General features: G+C 57.9%; 2 protein-coding genes across 6 annotated transcripts; one reads left to right on the top strand and one right to left on the bottom strand.

Annotated features, from left to right (window-relative positions):
- Positions 1-217: 217 nt before the first annotated feature.
- On the top strand, positions 218-16,233 carry CNOT3 (CCR4-NOT transcription complex subunit 3). Of its 5 annotated transcripts, none has more exons than XM_039879849.1 (18): positions 218-503; positions 4,944-5,018; positions 5,127-5,194; positions 5,414-5,488; positions 5,630-5,719; positions 5,825-5,953; positions 6,035-6,130; positions 8,024-8,243; positions 8,331-8,464; positions 8,736-8,792; positions 10,082-10,451; positions 10,532-10,655; positions 11,519-11,717; positions 13,165-13,264; positions 13,356-13,554; positions 13,790-13,922; positions 14,519-14,644; positions 15,859-16,233. In XM_039879849.1, the coding sequence occupies exons 2-18, from the start codon at positions 4,994-4,996 to the stop codon at positions 15,955-15,957; spliced, it is 2,244 nt and encodes a 747-aa protein (XP_039735783.1). In that variant the 5' UTR covers positions 218-503; positions 4,944-4,993; the 3' UTR covers positions 15,958-16,233. The 5 variants fall into 5 exon arrangements, with proteins under 5 accessions (XP_039735783.1, XP_039735779.1, XP_039735782.1 ...); XM_039879845.1 differs by having other exon boundaries at positions 8,021-8,243; XM_039879848.1 differs by having other exon boundaries at positions 4,941-5,018.
- On the bottom strand, positions 15,153-19,355 carry LENG1 (leukocyte receptor cluster member 1). The gene is made up of 4 exons (XM_039879880.1): positions 19,148-19,355; positions 17,985-18,164; positions 17,116-17,372; positions 15,153-16,488 (listed from the first exon to the last, which is right to left on the bottom strand). The coding sequence occupies exons 1-4, from the start codon at positions 19,277-19,279 to the stop codon at positions 16,269-16,271; spliced, it is 789 nt and encodes a 262-aa protein (XP_039735814.1). The 5' UTR covers positions 19,280-19,355; the 3' UTR covers positions 15,153-16,268.
- Between the last annotated feature and the right edge of the window lie 125 nt (positions 19,356-19,480).

Here is a 19,480-nt window from a genome sequence, read left to right as displayed (position 1 = left end):
GTGCCTTGAGGCGGGAGGAGGAGGAGGAACCGAGAAGAAACCTGAGCCAATCCTAGCAGCCTGCCCGGAAGGCCAATCAAGCGCCGCGCCTTGGAAGGATTGCCCAATCGGCGAGAGGGGGCTGGCTGCGTCCCCGCCATCGGCCAATAAGGCGCGCCCGAAGGGCAAGAGCGACGTGCAGCAGGAGCAATGATAGGCCTATATTTGGGGCTTCGGGGCGGGTCGGCGCCAGAGTCGAGACGAGAGGAGGGGAGGCCGCCTCCGCCGCCGCCATCTTGGACCGGGCCCGTCAGCTTCCGCGGAGCCATCGGCAGACGCCGCGGCCTCCCTTGAGCCCCGACCCTGTCGTCAGAACAACCCCGGGTCCACTTCCCCCTACCCTACTTCCGCTTCGTGCCGCTATCGCGATAGCGCCCGGGCCCGGGGCGCGAGAAAAAGGCGGTGGGCGCTCGCCTCCCCTGCCTATCGCGATACGCTCCTCAGCGGCGGCGCCAGCTCCTGTGGTGAGAGCGTCAGGCTCGACTGGGCCGGACCCCTTCCCCTCCTCCCCCGGCGCCGTTGGCCGCCGTCCCCGCGACGCCGCCTCCTGTCGCGACATGGCTGCCCCCGGCCCCACCGGGCGCCCCCGGTCCCCAGCGCGGCGCAGGCTCGCGGCAGATGGGCCCCGGCGTCCGCCGTCCTGGCCCTACGCAGCCCCCTCCTCCTGCTGTTCCAGCTCCTTCCTCCGCGCCCTTAGGCGTCGCCCGGGGTCCTCCTGCGACCCCGGCCCCGCGTGGCGTCCGCGTCTGGCCCCGCAGGCTGCGAGGTGCCGCCCCCTCCGCGTCGGCTCCTCGTCGTGTGGATACGGGCTCCCCGGGGCTCAGACGCCCGCCCTCCCGCAGCCGTCCCTTCTGCGGGAGGTGGCCTCTGGGCGGGCCTGCGAGCTCCTCAGGACTGGCACCTTTGTGCGAGGTGGGGTCACCTCTCCCAGGGCCGCTTCCCCCCAGCGCGGGTGCCACCTCTCCTCTCCGGGGATGTGGTGGGGATGACCCCCTGGATTGAGGACTCTGCTTCTTCAGTTGGAGCCTCAGTCAGAGTTTGCACTGCTTCGTACGCAGCTCTTCCTCATAGTAAAACGCCCCGGTGGTCTGAGGCTGCCGCAGCCCCGGCCTTCCCTTTCCGGAGGAGTCAGAACTGGCTCCAGTGTCACCCCTCCGGGGTAATCAAGACTAGCCCCAGTGTCACCCTTCTTGGAGCAGTCAGGACTGGCCCCAGTGTCATCTGCTTTAGGCCCTAGCTCTTACTCTGGGTGTCAGCCTCTGCCTTTGTGTCTGGGAGCGATCCTGGATCCAGACCATCTACCTCTGGTGTCACTCTCCCCATGTGTCGGTGGGGGAGTGCTGTTTACCTCCCCTGGGTCTCAGGTGGTCCTGTCTCAATGACATCTCGGAAGTTCCCACTTTGTCTGTGTTAAGGACCTCCTGTTGTGGGCGGTGCAAACTCTCCTTCTTCTAAGTAGTACCGGTCTTTCAGTTCAGGGGCTGCCACCTCCCCCAAGATTAGTTAATGCTCCTGTCCTTTTGGTACTGTTTTTTTTTTTGACACCTTTTTCCATTACCCTCACCATAGAGGCTGTCACTTCCCTGGTCTGAGGCTTCTATCCCCATTCACGTCAGTTCTTATTATTGAGATGCACTCTTCCCAGGAGGCAGGAGCCCCCTTAGGTATCTATGTCAAGTGTCTTGCTGTGTCAGGTTCCTCCCTGCGGCCGCATAACTGCCAGCACTAAAGAGACCTCTTGGTGCCCACAGTAGTGAGTCAGGGGTCGCACCCACCTTATAGGAACCCCCCAGGAGGCTGAGCCTCCCGGGGCCAAGGTTCCTGTGCTCTGAGACGAGGGCTGTGGGGCCGTGCTGTGCTCTCTCCTGAGTAAGGAACCTTCTTTGGAGTTTGGTGCCGGCCCCTGTATGTGTATCCCTCTTGTAAGGCTGAGACCCCCTCAGGTGTGGGTGCCTGGGGCTAGTGCTTCTGCCCCCTGGTGATGTCTTAGTCCAGGAATGAGGCCTCTGCCCGGCCCCTGAGGCACAGACTCCTTGCTGTTGGGTGGGAGGCACCTGAGACTTGAAGGAGAGACCCCGCTATTGTCACCTTCCCTAAGGCTGAAGGCTCCTGTGCTGTGCCTTTTTTGAGGTGGGGTTCTCAGTGCCCCACTCCCGGTGTGGACCTCCCAGTGGAGAGAGGGCTACCTATGCCCCAGGACCTACCACAGCCACCTTCCGGAGGCATAGGTCCTATGTGGCAGTGGCAGCGGCCCCCCAGGCTAGTGTTGCCTTCCACTTCTCACCAGCGGTGCATGGTCTCTCCATGTGGGCATGTGACAGCCCCAGGATTAAGGGCCGCTTGGCCTATGTTCCCCGAGACTTGGCCTCCTGCCCTTCTCACCAGGTCTCACTGGTTTGGACCCTCATTTCATGACTGTGGGCTCCTGTGAGTCAGGCGCACTGCTCACCTCCTTCCCCCACCCCCTTGCCCTCAGCCCAGTGTGGACTCCTTCTTTGTGGGGTGTGCCTTCTTTCTGGACAGGGGACTTCTTGCGGTTAAGTCTCCTGGACCAAGGCTCCCAGACAGTGAGACCCCTCATGGTGAGATGCAGGCTCTATTGTGTCTTAGCTGCCCACCTGTCTGGGCGTGGGCCCATGGCCATGGTCCCCTACTTCCCCCTTCCCACCCCCCAGGGTCTCAGCAGGGTTCTTCTGTTGTGGTATCTCTACTTCAAGACTCAAACTCTAGCTCCCTTTTCCTCTGGTCCTTTGCTGGGGGATCTAAGGTGCAGCCCTCTCTCCCTCTCAACTGGGTTTTTCTGTGGAGGGTGTTGCCGCCTCTGCAGCCAAGGCTTCTACCTACCACAGTGCCCAGCTTCTCAGGTGCAAGTACCTCGGGCCACCCACCCTTCTCTGGAGAAGCTGCCTCTCGGGTCAGATGTGCCCTCCCCAGGCTAGGGCTCTCGTTCCCTTGGTGCCTCACTTCCAACTCCTTCAGGACTGCCAGGCTGTCTCTCTGGGGGTATCAACTACTCCCCTAGGCCAGGCTTCTCGACCTCTCAGTGTAGGGACTTGGAGAGGGCATCCCCTCCTTAAGGAGTACAGTGCCTTGTTTAGATCTGTAAACTGGGCATCCTCTCCCTCTTGGCTGGAGCCCCTGCCCCTGCTTTGGGCTCCTGGGGTGGAGGCAGGGAGCACACGCTGTTGTGTAGTGTCCCTGTTCCGCCACCCCACCCTAGGCAGTAAGGGGCCTTTTCTGGATCAGGGTGTTGGAGCTAAGACTTATCCCTGCAACCTCAATATTAAGGGCTGGGCCCTGGTGTGCACACTTGGTGGCATGAGTCCCCTCTTTGCAGCCATCTCCCGGGGCTCTTTCTGCCCACTCCATCTTGCTAGAGCTAGGATATCCCTTAGGTTGGCCTTGAGCCCCACTGGTGTGTCAGCTTCCCCTGGGCTGAGGGTGCTGCCAGTTCTCCTGCTTGGCCCTTTGCAGAGGTTTATGCTCCCTCAAACCTAATTTAGGGTGCCATACCTTCTGTCACTGTGTGGAATGTGTCCACGTGGAGGGGCTAGCACAGCCTCTCTGAGATTAGGGAACCTACCCCACCTCTATGTGCTTCCGGTTCAGTGTGCTCTCTGGTAAACTGTCCCACCCATAGCTGCTGGCCATGCATGATTTAAATTTCAGCTAGTGAAAATACAAAGGAAAAATTCCACTCTTCCATTGCCCTAGCCACATCTCAAGTGTTCAGTGTCACAGATAGCCCAGAAACAACATTTCTGTCATTGCAGACAGTTCTGTGAGATAGGACTGTTCCTGAGACGTGCCCTCCGCATGGGTGGGGACCCTGTCGGCACAACTCCTCTTAGATTGAGGTTCAGTCCCCGCTGTAGGGCTCCTGTTGATTGGCCTGTGCAGCGGGAGCCCCGATCAGGGCTGTGCCTTCCAGCAGGCGTCCTGACCCTCTCTTCCAGAGCTCTGCTACCTCTGGTCTCAATGTCGGGCCCTAAGGTTCAGCCTCTCCTGAACAAAACTCCTGGTGACTCAGTCACCTCTGAGTTGCATATAACCTCCCTCTGGGTGAAGAGGCTCCTCTCTCAGTGTTTTGGGCACTTGCCCTGCCAGTCTATTTCCCTGAGTCTATGTTACTGGCACTTTGTCACGTAATTTCTTTGTGTGTGCAGATAGCTCCCTCACAGCAAAGGTCTCCTACCCTGTCACCCTCCTTAGTCTCCCCCACACCCCTCTCTGCTCCCAAGCCTCCACTCTCTCAGGCTTAAAAGAGTTACCTACTTTGGTTTAAGGATTCTGCTCTGGGATAAATGTCTCCTTGTCCTAAGGGTCTCTTCTACTTGGGACCCAGCCCTGTTGGTGTGAGTAGTTTTGGCTCTTTGTGGTTCCAGCTGCCTCTCAGGTCAGGTGCGCCCTGTCCCCGACCTCCTCCCATCCCTTATAGCTCATACACGTACAATATCAGGCCCTTGTCTGTGATGTGCATCTGCTCTGTCTCTTGACTCAACTAAGGGGTAACCTCTCCTGGTATTCGGATTTAGTCACCTGTATCCTCGACCCCTCAGTGGGAAGGGACGTCTCCGGGTCTCATGCCTTCATCCCTGGCAGTCAGCTGTGTGCTGCGTGACTTCTTTCTATTCTGGAAAATCCTTTTTTGAATGTCATCTGGGGAGAAGGTGCTCCATGCTCTAGGAATTGTCCATTTCCTGGGTCAAAGGTATATGAGTGTATATGTTTCTCAGTTCAGCAATCTTCCAGAATGTTCTTGTGCCAAGGTCAGGTCTTTGTCTTCAGGTAGTAAATGGGTCTTCCCTTTATCGTCCTGTGCACCCCACTGTTCCAGCCTCATCCATGTCTCTGGGTTGGGCAGCCACGGAATAAACGTGCATTCCTTCCCGCTCCCCCAGCAGCCTCCGTCTCCAGGAGAGTATGAAGAGAGCGCATCTGTAGGGCAGGGAAGATGGCGGACAAGCGCAAACTCCAAGGTACTCAGTGACTGCCAGCTGCCCATGGGGCCATGTGCTTACTCACCTCAGAACGCTTTGGTTGCCTGCTGCCTCAGCAGAGCGCTAACTGCCTCCCTCCCTAACCAGGTGAGATTGATCGCTGCCTCAAGAAAGTGTCCGAGGGTGTCGAGCAGTTCGAAGATATTTGGCAGAAGGTACAGGGGTTGGGCCCTAAAAATCTGGGTTTCTGGTTGGGGGGAGCACAGGAAGAGGTTCAGGGTCTCTGGTGTTGTCGACTAGGGAGAGGGGATGATGAAGACCTCAGAGAAGCAGCTCTGAGATAGACTGGGGAGTGGTATCCCCAGCACACAGAGAAAGATGAGGGGGCACTGGGGCAGCCAGTCCCACTGATGCCTGGATTCCCCATCCCTCAGCTCCACAATGCTGCCAACGCGAACCAGAAGGAAAAGTATGAGGCTGACCTGAAGAAGGAGATTAAGAAGCTTCAAGTGAGGGGGCTGGGGACCTGGACACCTATGTCCTGAGGGCAGGAATGGGGAGAGTGGACACTTGGGTTCCAGGGAAAGGACGAGCTGGGTCCTCGGCGTGGTCCTCATGCAGTCTCACGGACTGGCTTCTCCCACCTGCAGCGGCTGAGGGACCAGATCAAGACATGGGTGGCTTCCAACGAGATCAAGGATAAGAGGCAGCTCATAGATAACCGCAAGCTCATTGAGACGGTAGGAGCCCAGAGCCTGGGCTGGGTGGATGGCCGGTCCTGGAGGCTGCACACTGGGGAAGGGAGGGTCGGTGGGCTGGTCCCCTGGCAACTATTCTCTCTACAGCAAATGGAGCGGTTCAAAGTTGTGGAGCGAGAGACCAAAACCAAAGCCTACAGCAAGGAGGGCCTGGGCCTGGCACAGAAGGTGGACCCTGCCCAGAAGGAGAAGGAGGAGGTTGGCCAGTGGCTCACGGTGAGTTGGGCAGAGGAGAGGAGGTGACCCCAGGTGTCCAGAGGACTCTGGTGACCACCCGCTCCCTGTCTTCTTGCCCAGACCACCATCGACACCCTGAACATGCAGGTGGACCAGTTTGAGAGTGAAGTGGAATCTCTGTCGGTGCAGACACGCAAGAAGAAGGGCGACAAGGACGTGAGTGGGGCGGCACCCATGACATGGGAGTGGCTGGCTGGTGGGTAGGAAAGGCTGGCTCTTCAGCCTGTAGGAGTTGGGGTCTGGTCTCCTAGGGCAGACGGGGCTAGCTGGGGTTGTTAGGGGTCAGGAGGTGGGGTTGGGAGGCCAAGCTGCTGGCTGAGGCTCAGGGAAGAGGTGAGTGGCCTGTACATTAGGGGGAAGAGGGGCAGTTTGGGGGAAGGTGCCATGTTTGGCCTGGGTTGCAGGGCGTGTGTGAGAGCTGGCACCTGGGTGGGGAGGTCCAGAAACTGAAGCTGTGGCCTTGTAGCACTTGCAGGGCCCAGGTACTAAGGAGAGGACAATGGGTATGAACAAGGTGGGACACAAAGAAGTGGTTCATTTGGCTTCTAAGGGACCAAGCCAGATGCTAGGGGCCCAGATTCCAGAAACCCGGGATTGTAGGGTGTGAGCTCACAGGTATGCAGACCGTTTCTTCTTGTTAGTACAAGAAATACAGGGAATGGGACTGGGGTTTGCGAAGCTGGTGGGTGGGGCATAGCCTGGGTAGTGGGAAGTGTGCCAGAGATGAGTGTCTGAGACCCGGGTCTGGGGACCAGGGGCTCAGAGGGGAGATTCAGTCTGCTGAATAATGTTTTGATCAATGACAGACCAAAGTATATAATAGTAGTCACGTGAGACTGTAATAGGTTATAAACAAAAAGTATGTCTGTGATGTTGAAAGCCTGGCACTGGCAATGACGATGGTGCTGACTTCTCCGCTGGCTCCGGGTGGTTTAAGTAGAGGGGGCTAGTTAAGTAGAAGGAGCAGTGGCTCAGCCTGCTGTCTACCTGCCCTGAGCCCCTGCAGCTAAGGCACTGGGAGGAGGGGGACCAGGAGCCTGCCCCTGCACACAGGCACACACATTAGAGTGCATACTAACTTCTCCTCACCTTTCCCCCCTTTTCTCTTTATCTCTCTCTCTCTACTGTCCTCTCCCCATCACTTTATCTTTGGTCCCTCTCAATCTTTGCTTTTCTGTTCTCTCTCCTTTCTCTTCCTTTCCTCCTGATGTCTACTAATCTCTGTCCACAGCCCTGTTCCTTCAACACATGTGGGTGCGCACATACACTTTTTTTGCACCATATTTTTACTGTGCATTTTACGTTTAGATACATTTAGATACACGAGTGTTTCCCACAGTGTTACAGTTGCCCATGGTACTGAGTACAGTACTTGTCTTACAACCTGGCATCCCGGGAGATGGGCTGTACCGTAGAACTTAGGTGTATAGTGGGCTGTGTTATCTGGGTTTGTGTACGTGCTCCTGTGGTGTTCACCCACACTGAACAACGCACCTCTCAGGCCATGTCCCTGCTGTTATGTGACACGTGACCATGTAATAGGTCCTTGCAGAGAGGATCTTTGGAACTGGGATTAGCGGGAGAGAATTGGAGCCTTTGGGAGGATCAGGCACCCAGAGAGTCTAGGAGCCAGGCTTCAGAATCTGGGCTCCTTAGGGGGACATGGCTAGGCCAGGAGGTGATGGCAAAGATGGTCATGATTATAAACTACAAGCTTCTTTGAGTAGGGATTACCATTATTATGTCATAGCCAGATGGGGGCTGGTGCTTCTGTACCCCTGAAGGTGGTCAGAGCTGATAATGGTTTTCGAAGAGGTATAAGGTAGGGTACACATAGGGGTCGGGTTGGGAGACCCAGAGGTCCCCAAGTCCTCTCAAGGACTGCAGGGATGTCTGGGAAAAGCTGTGGGATCTTTGAGGGGTCAGAGGGTGGGCAGACTCCATAGGATCCCATGCTGATCAGGGACTGGGGACGGGTTCTGTGGGGGGGCTGGAGGGGCTGGGGCAGCACCCAGCAGCCCCTGAGCCTGGCCCTGGGCTCCCCAGCAGAAGCAGGACCGGATCGAGGGCCTGAAGCGGCACATTGAGAAGCATCGCTACCATGTGCGCATGCTAGAGACCATCCTGCGCATGCTGGACAATGACTCCATCCTGGTGGACGCCATCCGCAAGATCAAGGACGACGTTGAGTACTACGTCGACTCCTCCCAGGACCCCGACTTTGAGGAGAATGAGTTTCTCTACGACGACCTGGACCTCGAGGACATTCGTGAGGCCCAGGGGTGACCTGCTAGTGCAGGGCGGTGGGGGTCGGGCAGGAGCGCCCCAGCCAGCTCAGCGCCCCTCCCCCCCACAGCACAGGCGCTGGCCGCCACCTCCCCTCCCAGCCACAGTCACATGGAGGACGAGGTCTTCAACCAGTCAAGCAGCACGCCCACCTCCACCACCTCCAGCTCACCCATCCCGCCCAGCCCGGCCAACTGCACCACGGTGAGGCCAGGGGGCCCCATGAGGGTTCCGGGTGTGCAGGTGGGGGGCCGGGCTGGGCTCCGTAAGGGAGCTGTCGGGCGGTGCTGGCTTCCTGAAGACGAGGACCCGGGTGGGTTCCAGTAGGTTCCCAGCGAAATTAAGGTCACGGGTACTAGGGCGCTCCGGGGCTGGACGGTCACCTGGGTCCAGGCCCCTGGGATGTTCAGAGACTAGCGTCTTTCGGGGCCCGCGGGGGTCACACAGGTTTCTGATTGTGCATCTTCCACCTCAGGAAAACTCTGAAGATGACAAGAAGAGAGGGCGCTCAACAGATAGTGAAGTCAGCCAGGTGAGTCCAGTGGACATGACACTGATGGGCATGTCACTCGTTCTCTGGTTCCCAAGGGTTTGCTGAGGCCTGAGTATGGCCAACAGATCAGAAGGTACTGCTGCCTTGAGGGAGACCTTAGGGGCAGGCAGAGAGGTGACTCACTGGTGCTGTGGCCCCGGGCACCCGCCTGGCTGAGGCAGTTGGAGAGGGCAGCTCCTCTGGGAGTGGGGCATGTCTGCCCTCTGCTCAGAGCGAGACTTGAGCTCACCTAGTAGGGAAGGGAGGGCATTTCTGGGCAAGGCAGTGGCAGGTAACAGGTGAGTCCTGCCTGAAGTGTTGCGAAGTGAGCCTGGCCAGGTGTGCAGCGCTGGCTTTGAACACAGGATCTTGGGTTGTTGGGCTGAGGGCCCAGACCCCATGCACCCACTCTGAAAGACTCCAGCAAGCTTGGGACCTGAGATATCAAAGGTCAGACAGGTGTCTTCTGTGGAACAAGGTCTCTGGGCCTTGGCTGTGCCATGACGTGCATGTGAATGTCTGAGAGGAAGCACTTGTGAGACTGGCTTGGCTGCTAGTGAACCTGTGAGTGGTCAGCATCTCCCAGGATGGGATGCCCTGTGCGGACACCACTCCAGACAAGGTCCTTAGGCAGCAGCAGGACAGACCCAAAGTTCCTCCATGGGCTGACAGGAGGGCCAGCGGGGCCCCTGAGGCAAGTATGGGACCCGGGTGAGCAGGCGAGGTGCCAGGAAGAGTCGGTCATGAGTCCCGCTGGGTGCATAGTGAGCGCGAGGTGCTGTGGGGCATGTAGATGGCAGACTGAAGAGGCCAAGAATGATTGCCAGCAGCCTAGCTGTGGAGGGGTGCCATGGGCACATCACTGACCTCTGCTTTCTGGGATATTGATTGTTAACACCTCATGAGTTGCTTTGGTGACCCAGTAAGTGTTGTTCAGAAATACTGTGCGGTTTCCAGGTTTTTTGTCCTCTTGGACTGGGCTGGTTCCAGCCGATCTGGTCCTGAGGACAGTTAGTGTTTCCCACTGCTCTCCTGTCATCAGACATAGGGTTGCTCTCACTGACATCCAGGCTCTGTCAGAGTCCTGTGTCTGGGGGCCATCATGGGCAGATGTGCAGGCAGGATGTGAGACGCGAGGTGTGGGCTACGAATGCATATGTGTTTTAAGCATGAAGGTGGCAATTTAAGCCACAAGGGTGCAGTCACCCAGGTCCCTAGGAGGGATGGGTGGGAGGCTTGGCAGACCTGCTGGCCCACTAGATCCTGACTCTTCTCTCTTCCACCTGCAGTCTCCCGCCAAAAATGGCTCCAAGCCCGTCCACAGCAGCCAGCACCCTCAGTCCCCAGCTGTGCCGCCCAGCTACCCACCTGGCCCCCTGCCTGCTGCCTCTGCCCTGAGCACCACCTCTGGCAATAATGGGGCCCCTGCCCCGGCAGCACCCCCAAGTGCCCTGGGCCCCAAGGCCAGCCCAGCTCCCAGCCACAACTCGGGCACCCCAGCCCCCTACGCCCAGGCTGTGGCCCCACCAGCCCCCAGTGGGCCCAGTGCTGCCCAGCCTCGGCCTCCCAGCGTCCAGCCCGGCGGGGGAGGTGGTGCAGGCAGCAACAGCAGTAACAGCAGTGGAGGTGGAGGTGCCAGCAAGCAGAACGGTGCCACCAGTAAGCAGGGTGCTAAGAGTTGGGAGGGTTCCTCAGGTAGCTGCTGGTGGCCCCTTTTCATCCCTTCCTCCTCCCCTCAGGTTACAGCTCAGTCGTGGCAGACAGCCCGGCAGAGGTGGCTCTCAGCAGCAGTGGGGGCAACAACGCTAGCAGCCAGGCTCTGGGACCCCCATCTGGCCCCCACAACCCACCCCCCAGCACCTCGTGAGTGTCCGGCCTCCGGCAGGGTTGGGGACAGACAGCCTTCTGGCACAAACAGGCACGGGGCCACCCCCACTGTCACCACATCTTTCGGACATAGGCCCTGCCCTTGCCCTTTGGGACATCCCCACGAGCTGTTTCTCTCTTCTTTCCCTCTAGGACACTACATGCCCCCACCTTTGCCCTTTGGAATGTTCTAAAGCATTCCTCATCTAGTGGGGTAGTTCTCAGAGCCTCATACACCGTTGGGCACTGACCTCCCCTTTCCTGCGGAGCTCTTGTTTGGCCCCCATCCCCCATTTTCTGTTCCTGCCCCAAGGACACCTGACTCCATCGGGGGGCTCCTTGTCTGCTTTTCAAAATGAAAGACCCCAAAGTCCTCCTTCCTTTCTTCCTCACCCTCCAGCTCTCAGATCGAACCCTCCCACTCGGTCCCTGTTTTGCCCAGAACAGTGCCCCACAAGAGTGCTCAACCCCCCTAGGTGGGAAACAAGGAAGGCTGCTCCCGGCCATCTCAGTCCTGGGCTCTGGGTGGCCTCCCCAGGGGGCATCTGCCCAAGGCATCCTGCATGTGGTTGGAACACCAACTCCCACACCGTCCTCATAGGCTCTTCCAGAGGTTCACCTGTTGCTTAGTGGTTTTGGCCACACACAGCATCCTTAGAGCCTTCATCCTGCCTTTCAGTTCTTCCCTTCTGCCCAGAGGGCCTTTCCCTCTCATCCGCGCCCCTCAAACTCCCCATCTTGGGTCCCAACTGCTGGGTCTTCTCCCTGTTTTGATTCCTGCCCTTGATCACCCAGGCCTTCCTGCTCATCTCACTCTTGGGGACCCTCCTCTGAGTTCCCTCCTCTTGTCCACTTTTCAGGAAGGAACCCACTGCAGCTGCCCCAGCAAGTGCTGGAGGTGTGACTCCAGGCTCAGGGAACAACGCCGGGGGACCCAGCCTCCTGGTGCCACTTCCTGTGAACCCTCCCAGCTCCCCGACGCCCAGCTTCAGTGAAGCCAAGGCAGGTGGTGCCCTGCTCAATGGACCCCCGCAGTTCAGCACTGCCCCGGAAATCAAGGTGGGTGCAGAGCCTGTCTGTGTCCTGCCCCTGCCACCTTTGCCCTAGCTCTCCACTGTCCCCTCCTTCATGCCTGTTACCACCCCCATCTCTACCCCTCACACTCCATCACTGGCTCTCTCTCCCCTTGGCACATTCTCTCTCTGTTTTCTTACTGCCCACACCCTCAACTTGACACGCCTCCTCCCTCGCCTCATCTGCTCCTGGTCTCCACTGGCTCCTGCTGGTCCAGGCTTACCTACTGTCTGCTCTCCAGGCACCCTCTACCATCTCCCTCCAGCCCTCTGTCTTCTCTCCATTTCTCCTCTTAAGACATATTGTACTTCATTCACACAAACCACTATCTGGCTTACTGTCCTTCTGTCTCCTTGAGAAACTGAGTTGATGGAACACTTGCTGATGGCTGCTCTGGGCCACACTGCCAAGTGAAAGCACCTAGTCCCTGCCTCCTGTGCAAGGGGGCAGAGCACACTGGCCTGGCGTGTCCAGGCAGGGCTGGGCAGAGGCATCATGTGCCCACTTGGTGCATCTGACTTAACCTATGGAGATGCCCTGCAAGGCCTCCTAGGGGTGGTGTCTCAGCTGGGACCTGGATGGGACAGAAATGGCTGACGAGGAAGAAGGGGGTCTCCTTGTTGGAGTTCTAGGAGGGGCTGATGTCGGGTGGCAGAAGGCTGAGTGGGGTTCACCAAAGAAGAAAGTGGTATACACTACAGGAGAGGGTATAGTCTGGCTGCTTGGCCAGATGGTGGGGTGTCCCTGGAGAGGGCAGGGGGTTCTGCTTGCCACAGTCTGAAATGGCATTAGCAGGATGTGGGGCTGACTTCCTGGGCCAGTGCATGTTGACCTTGGCTCCACTAGGGGCAGCAGGCATGCCCGACTGTCCGAGTCCAATCCTCTGCACTGCCTTCTGTGAGCACAGAAGTCACCACATATGACAGACTGCTTGGAAAGTGGAGTAGTCCACACACAGCGCTCTGGAGGTCCCAGCCCAGAGAGCACTAGGGTGGAGAGGTGCGGGGACAGGAGGTGCACGGTGTGTGCACGCTTCTGCAGGAAGGGGCAGAAGATGTGGGTGGACAGGTGAACACAGGGCGGAGGGAGAGAGATCCAGATGCAGGATGGAGGCTGGGTGCACGCAGAGCGGCGTGTGATCCTGTGAGCTGTGACAGGAGCCAGTGTGTTGTGTCTTCTTCAGTCTGTCACTTTCTGTAGTGTGTCTGCAACACCCGTGCACAGCATCGCACAGCCAGGCCCACGCTAATTGGGCGCCAGAGTGGCTGCATCCATGCCGTTTTCCTCGGTTAGGGCGTCGGGAACACTGTCTCAAACTGACAGCCGGGGCTTAGGTGCCCTCCGGCCAAAGCAGGCCAGTGCCTGGACCTTGGAGTACCCCTTCCCAGCCCTCCGCCCAGGGCCTGAGGCCAGGTACCTCTTCCCGCCCCAGGCCCCTGAGCCTCTGAGCTCTCTGAAGTCCATGGCAGAGCGAGCAGCCATCAGCTCCGGCATTGAGGATCCAGTGCCAACGCTGCACCTGACCGAGAGAGGTGAGGGTCCGGCGTGGTGGGGGCAGCCCAGCGAGGAAGGCCCTGCTCCACTCCAGCCTCACCCAGGGGCTCGGCCCTGCCGTCCTCACAGACATCATCATCAGCAACACATCAGCCCCTCCAGCCTCGGCCCAACCGCCCCTGCAGCTATCGGAGGTGAACATACCATTGTCACTGGGGGTGTGTCCACTGGGGCCAGTGCCTCTCACCAAGGAGCAGCTCTACCAGCAGGCCATGGAAGAGGCCGCATGGCACCACATGCCTCACCCCTCAGACTCTGAGCGCATCAGGTGAGGGGCCCCAGGAATGCTGGGACCCAAATCTGTGGCCGGGAATCTGGTGTCTGGTCCTGAGACTACATGGACCTTGCTGGAAACCCAGTTTGGGCCTCCACAGTAGGTGGGGACCTTGGGCTGATCAATCAGGTGACTGCAAAGCTCCCACAGACCCAGTGGTGACAGGGAGGGGAAAGTCAAACCCACCCTTGGGACCGCATGGGCGCTACTAATGCTGCGCTCCCTACAGGCAGTACCTGCCCCGGAACCCCTGCCCGACGCCCCCCTACCACCACCAGATGCCTCCCCCGCACTCGGACACTGTGGAGTTCTACCAGCGCCTGTCCACCGAGACCCTCTTCTTCATCTTCTACTATCTGGAGGTACAGCAGGGCCCCAGGGCAGCTTGGGGCCCCCGGCGTCGCCACCACTGCCGCCGTCCCCCTCGGGCTACAGGGGTGAGGTGGGTGCCCCACTGCGGCCACCGGGACCGTACCCCTACCTATCTATCCCCCAGTCCCAGGTCTCTCAGACTAAACCTGTCCCCATCCCCACTGAGCGCAGGGGTGTCGAGACTGCTGAGGCAGAGGGCTAGGTTACCCAATTCTCGCGCCCGTCCCCAGTTGAGTCTCAGGCCTCCCTGGAGATCACCGGGGACACATACAGCATCACTGTGACCCCAGGGTGCCACAGATGACCTCCCCCTTCATCCCGCCCTTGGGACCTTCCTAAGTATCCTCAGCCCTCATGTGTATTAGTTTCTCTTCTCAAAGCTTCTCTAGAAGCATTTTCCACCTCCTGTTTCATTGTCCTTCTGACCAGCACTGGTATGTCTTATGTCCCCGCTCGTCTCCAGTGGAGTGTCCAGCCCCACCTCGGTCTGTGGCGGAGCCTGGGGTCAGCCCTGATGCCCCACCCTGTCCCCCTCGCCCCTCCCAATTTTGGTACCCCCTGATCCCCGCTCCACCCTCCCCACCAGGGCACTAAGGCGCAGTACCTTGCGGCCAAGGCACTGAAGAAGCAGTCGTGGCGGTTCCACACCAAGTATATGATGTGGTTCCAGAGGCACGAGGAGCCCAAGACCATCACTGACGAGTTCGAGCAGGTGAGACCCCGCCCTGCGCCCTGCGGGCCCACACCCCTGCTGGTCCATTCTCCTTTCAGCACCGCTTTTGGCCAGCTCTGTTTGAGGCACTGGCCTGTCGTCCTTCATTCAGCCAGCTCCTAGTCATCCTGTAGGTCCTAGCCTGCACATCCCTTTTTCAGAGGGGCCTCTTGGTCATGGTAGGGTGGGTGGGATATGTGGGGTTTCCCACCCGAGACCACACGGAACAGGGAGCTTGACAGTCTCCTTCCCCCATGTCCCCAATACTCAGCAAATACAAACAGGGAAACCATTGTTTAAACAACCTTTTCCAGTTCCAATTAATTGATTGAAACCTCCCACTTCTTAAAACCACTCCAGAGACTACCTGGGTTTGGGCCCAGATTTAGCTGGGCGGCCGTGGGCAAGTTACTTGAACCTCTGTCTCCACTTCCTTTATCTGTAAAAACGGGGTAACAAGACCCACCTTACGCAGTTGTGACGATTAAATCAGTTAACACATAAGTACTTCATGGTGCTTGCTACATATGTCACGGGCATATTGTATTTTGTTTCAAGTAACTTTTTAATTGGTTCCATAGTACTTTTTCCACCAAATATTTGCCTAATTCCAAGTACTGAACAAGGTTCTTGTCCTCCGAGAATTCAGTCCCCTCCCCTTGGTTCTTCCAGGTTCTTTGAACCCAGCCTCAACCCCACTGTGCCTTCTCTGACACTACAGACTTCCTGTCCTCTCCTGGGTTGGTCCAAAGTAATCAGTCAAGTTAGTGTATTTCCAGAAATCACTCCTTCAGAAATTCTCGCACCACTACAGCTGTCACCTGGAAAATGTCTGTCCCATAGACTCGGCCTGTTCCATCTCTAGGACAGGGTAGTGGCCTTGAGGGGTTTGTAGAAGCTACATGCTGGGACATATACCACTGCTCTGCATCCAAACGTGCCCTAAAGCCACGCCATCCTGTGCAGTAGTAAGACTTGGCAAACGTGCCCACCACCAGGGCCGAGGCCGGGCTCTGGCGTGAGGCTGCTCTGCAGCCAGTTTCCTCTGAAGCAGGTATGATGGCCCTTCCTGAGAAGACCACTGGCCAGGGCTGAGAGGGCTGGCTGCACAGGCCTGGTGTCTGGTGTGTCTGTGGCCCTAAGCACAGTCCCCTTGGTCCGTCGTTCTGGCCCAGCTCCCCATCCACTCACTGACCACCTTCTCCCCCGGCCAGGGCACCTACATCTACTTTGACTACGAGAAGTGGGGCCAGCGGAAGAAGGAAGGCTTCACCTTTGAGTACCGCTACCTGGAGGACCGGGACCTCCAGTGACACTAGCCCCTCCCTCCCCACCCCTCCCCCCCGCATGCTGATCCCCTGCCCAGGTGGGGGCCCTGCCCTGGAAGATGGGGAAGCCCCAGGCCACAGGGCAGCCCCCTCCCCCAGGAAGCAGGGAAGGGGCTGGGAGGTTTTCTCTTCCTCTCAGCTCCACCCTAGGGGCCCCAGGGGCAAGGGCTGCCCCCTCCTCCCCTCCCCAGTGAGGGACATTTTTTGGTAAACCTATTTTCATTTTGGAAAATATTTATGAATAAATAGTTTTATATGACGGCTGGTGGTAGCAGCCTCTACTGTACCCTCAGGAGTCAGTGAGCAAGAGGGGGGTCCTGCCAGCGAGAGCGCCGGGCCAGCTGGGGGTTGAACTGGGAGTTGTACCGCCTTCGCCTGTCGTCAGCCTCCTCTGGCTGTTGCTCCTCGGGCGCCCCCGCCCCACCTCGGACACGGGCCAGCAGGGCCTCCGCCCGTGCCCTCTCAGCCGCTTCCCGCCGGAGACGGTCAGCCCGGAGCTGATCCAGGGATGGGGGTCTGGGAGAGAAGAGGCAGGTTAGAAAGCTAGCAGCCCCAGGAGGCATGAGCCTCCTCCTACAGGGAGTTACCACCTGGCTCCCACCCCCGCCTGCGACAAGTTCCTGGCCTCGCACTTGAAGCCATGAGACCTGGAAACCATAGGCAAAAATCGGGGCCTCCCCAGCCTTTCTAGTCAGGTGCCCCTTCGTGTCAAGAAATCAGCTTTGTGCCACTGAGCACAAACTGGGTGCCTCAGTTTCTCTTTCTGTAGGAGGCTGGCCAGTACTCCCACAGTATACTCAGGTTGGGCATCCTAGGGACACCGACCTGCTTTTACTCTAACCCCACTGTTCTCAAACTCTGGTCTCAAAGCTCCAGGATCCCAGAAAGCTATGGTTTTGTGGGTTTTATCTACAAACATTCAGCATGGTAAAAATGAAAACAATTCTTGAGAACAGGTTTATGTCCCACTAACTATCAGAGCAGAGGCACCTCAGAAACCACCACATACTGGAGAAGCCTGAGAGCTAAGTAGTGTTAGGAAAACAGCCTTAACCTTATAGACCTCCTGAAGGGCCCAGGGTCTCTGAAACCATGTCTGCCCAGTCAGCCCCTGACCCAGTGCCCACACGACCCCTTCCTCACTCTTTGGGCCGTTTCTCAGACCCCTCCTTTTCCTTTCTACTGTGACTGCCATCCTCGCCACTGTGCCTTCTCTTCCCCAAATGCTTCTGCATCTCTCGCAGAGGGTCCAGGCGGTTCTTGATCTTCACATCCGGTCCTGGGCCTGGTAGGGGGGGCCCTCGCCCTGGAGGGAGCTGGTACCAAGGGGGCCGAGTCTGGGCTTCCGCTGCAGTCTGGCCCAGGTATGTCAGGATGCCCAGAGCCTTCTCCTGCCTCTCCTGAGGGGACAGGAAATATGGGAGAGAATGTCAAGTGTCTCCCCTTAGTGGGCCCTGGATGTGACAATAGGGACACCCACGGCTGGGGAGGCAGAACCAGTCATTCAGCTAACTCTGCCAGGTGCTGGGAATGTGAGACCACAAGTGGGTGTCCTGCACTGGGAGTACAATGGCAGGTTCAGAAATGGCACAGAAAGATGAGGATGGGATGGGGCTGCTTCAGAGTTCACAGGCAGGCTTGTTAGGGGAGATAATCTTAAAGCCAGCCAGGCAGGTGGAGGGCAAGCGGGAGTCTGTTGGGAAATCTGTGAGTGCAGGTGACAGGACCCAAACTGCATTTTACAAAGTGCCTTCAGCTTCCTGAATCCCTTCCCTACAGGGTCCTGACATCAGGCTGGAGACCTGAGGGGTCTGTACCTGCAGCCTTGGAACTGCTCCAGTGTCCACTTCAAGCCCCCACAGGCTGGATGGCAATAACCAGCACTCCTTGAGTGCTACGTTCTGGTTCCTTTGAGTCTAAATTAGCTCATTTAATCCCCACCTGTTCTCCATGCTCTTGTTAGTCCTAGCTCTATCCGTGGGCAACTGATGAAGGAGGCAAGGCCAGCTTACTTTCTCTTGGCGCTTTTCTTCCTCATACTCTTTGTTGCCTCTGGTCACCCCTTTCCCTTCCTCCAGCAGCTCCCGAAAAAGGTCCACAGGGCGAGAACTCAGCGTTCCTAACTCTGCTGCTTCAAGCTCAGGTAGGGAGTCCTGATGCCTGGCTTTCTTCCTTAAGAATTCTGTACGGGCCTGGGGGAAAAGGAAGTTATAGACAGAACATTCAGAACCTAAATGTGATCCAAAGAACAGTGAATCTGGTGCTGGCCACAGAGAATCACAGTCTATGGTGCTGGGAGCTATGGGGAGGAGAGCAGGGCACTGCCCAGAAGAGGCACCAGTCCCAGCCTGGGGAGAGGGTGAGGGAGTGAGGCCACACCTGAATTTGTAAGCTGCCTTTCGAATGGCAAACCAGAATGGTGACACAATAAAGACAACTATGAAGGCAGCCAAAACACGTATTAGGACAGGCGATCTGTGTTCCAGGCAGGGCTCCAAGTCACTAACCCCAGTCGATTTGCACTCTCTACTGAAAAACGTGAATTCAAAAAGCCCAGATTACCTCCCAGCCAGTGCTGAGGTGAGATCAGCTGAAGGACTGACGACCAGGTGTAAGTAAACCCAGCAGGTGAAGAAGCTTTACAGACCCCCTCGTGTTTTTTGGTTTTTTTTTTGGCAGGGGGGGGGGGGGGGTGGTTGTCAGAAAAAAGACTTGCCCCACGGAGCAGCGCTGGCTTGTCTCCCTGTCACTTCGCTGTGGCTTCCTCTCTGAAGCCATCTCACTCCTCTGCACTATGGGGTTGGCAGCAGCCCTCTAAGAACTAATGATGTTGCAGGGATTTCGCCAGCCAAGCGTCCTGCGCGGGGCAAGCATACAATAGGCGCACGACTGACTGCGCAAACTAAAAAGTCGGAGTTTCCCTGAAATGCCCAGGGGTCCCTTTATTCATAAGCGCCTACTCTGTGCCAAGCACCGCTCTGGCCAAGCAAAGAACACGAGTAGGGGAAACGAGGGCGAGGGGTGTCACCCTGTGACTGTCATTTGGTTGCATGCGTGCTCCGCACCTAATTTCGCGTGGGACGCACTGCGCCTGCGTGTCGACCGCACATCCGGCCCTTCCGGAGCGCCTGCGCGCTTGGCCTGGGCACTCCGCCCGGCCGCTCTCGGAGTTTACCTCTTGCTGAGCGAGCAGTACCCTCCGCTCACGCTCTTTCTCCTCCTCTCGTGCCTGGGCCTCGTCCCGCCGCACGCGGGCGACATTATCTTTGTTCCGGACGTGCCAGCTCTTCTTCGGCAAGATGTTCATGGCGCCGTAGCCGTCCACAGACTAGGTATCACTTACGATAGGCGAGATGATGCCCCGCCCTCTTGTTCCTGCCTCGCCATGGATTGGCCTTGGGCTAACTGATACGCCCCCCCAGGGTCTGTAGCGACAGCTAATTGGCCAAAATGCCCATTTCCCTCTGAATCACGCTCGGTGTCGCCTAGCGACCGCCTTGCATCAACG

Source organism: Pteropus medius, unplaced genomic scaffold (assembly GCF_902729225.1).
Source record: "Pteropus medius unplaced genomic scaffold, Ma_sr-lr_union100, whole genome shotgun sequence".
NCBI lineage: Eukaryota > Metazoa > Chordata > Mammalia > Chiroptera > Pteropodidae > Pteropus > Pteropus medius.
This window is presented reverse-complemented; position numbering and strand designations above follow the sequence as displayed.

What these genes read in the sequence shown, in the direction of transcription:
- CNOT3 (XM_039879845.1), top strand. Translation starts at nt 4,994, where the DNA reads ATGGCGGACAAGCGCAAACTCCAAG. An exon ending in AGGAGATTAAGAAGCTTCAA is followed by an intron (nt 5,489 to 5,629) that starts GTGAGGGGGCTG and finishes TCCCACCTGCAG; the next exon opens with CGGCTGAGGGACCAGATCAA. An exon ending in TCATCTTCTACTATCTGGAG is followed by an intron (nt 13,923 to 14,518) that starts GTACAGCAGGGC and finishes CCTCCCCACCAG; the next exon opens with GGCACTAAGGCGCAGTACCT.
- LENG1 (XM_039879880.1), bottom strand. Translation starts at nt 19,279, where the DNA reads ATGAACATCTTGCCGAAGAAGAGCTGGCACGTCCGGAACAAAGATAAT. An exon ending in TACTGCTCGCTCAGCAAGAG is followed by an intron (nt 18,165 to 19,147) that starts GTAAACTCCGAG and finishes CTTTTCCCCCAG; the next exon opens with GCCCGTACAGAATTCTTAAG. An exon ending in AAGAAAAGCGCCAAGAGAAA is followed by an intron (nt 17,373 to 17,984) that starts GTAAGCTGGCCT and finishes CTGTCCCCTCAG; the next exon opens with GAGAGGCAGGAGAAGGCTCT.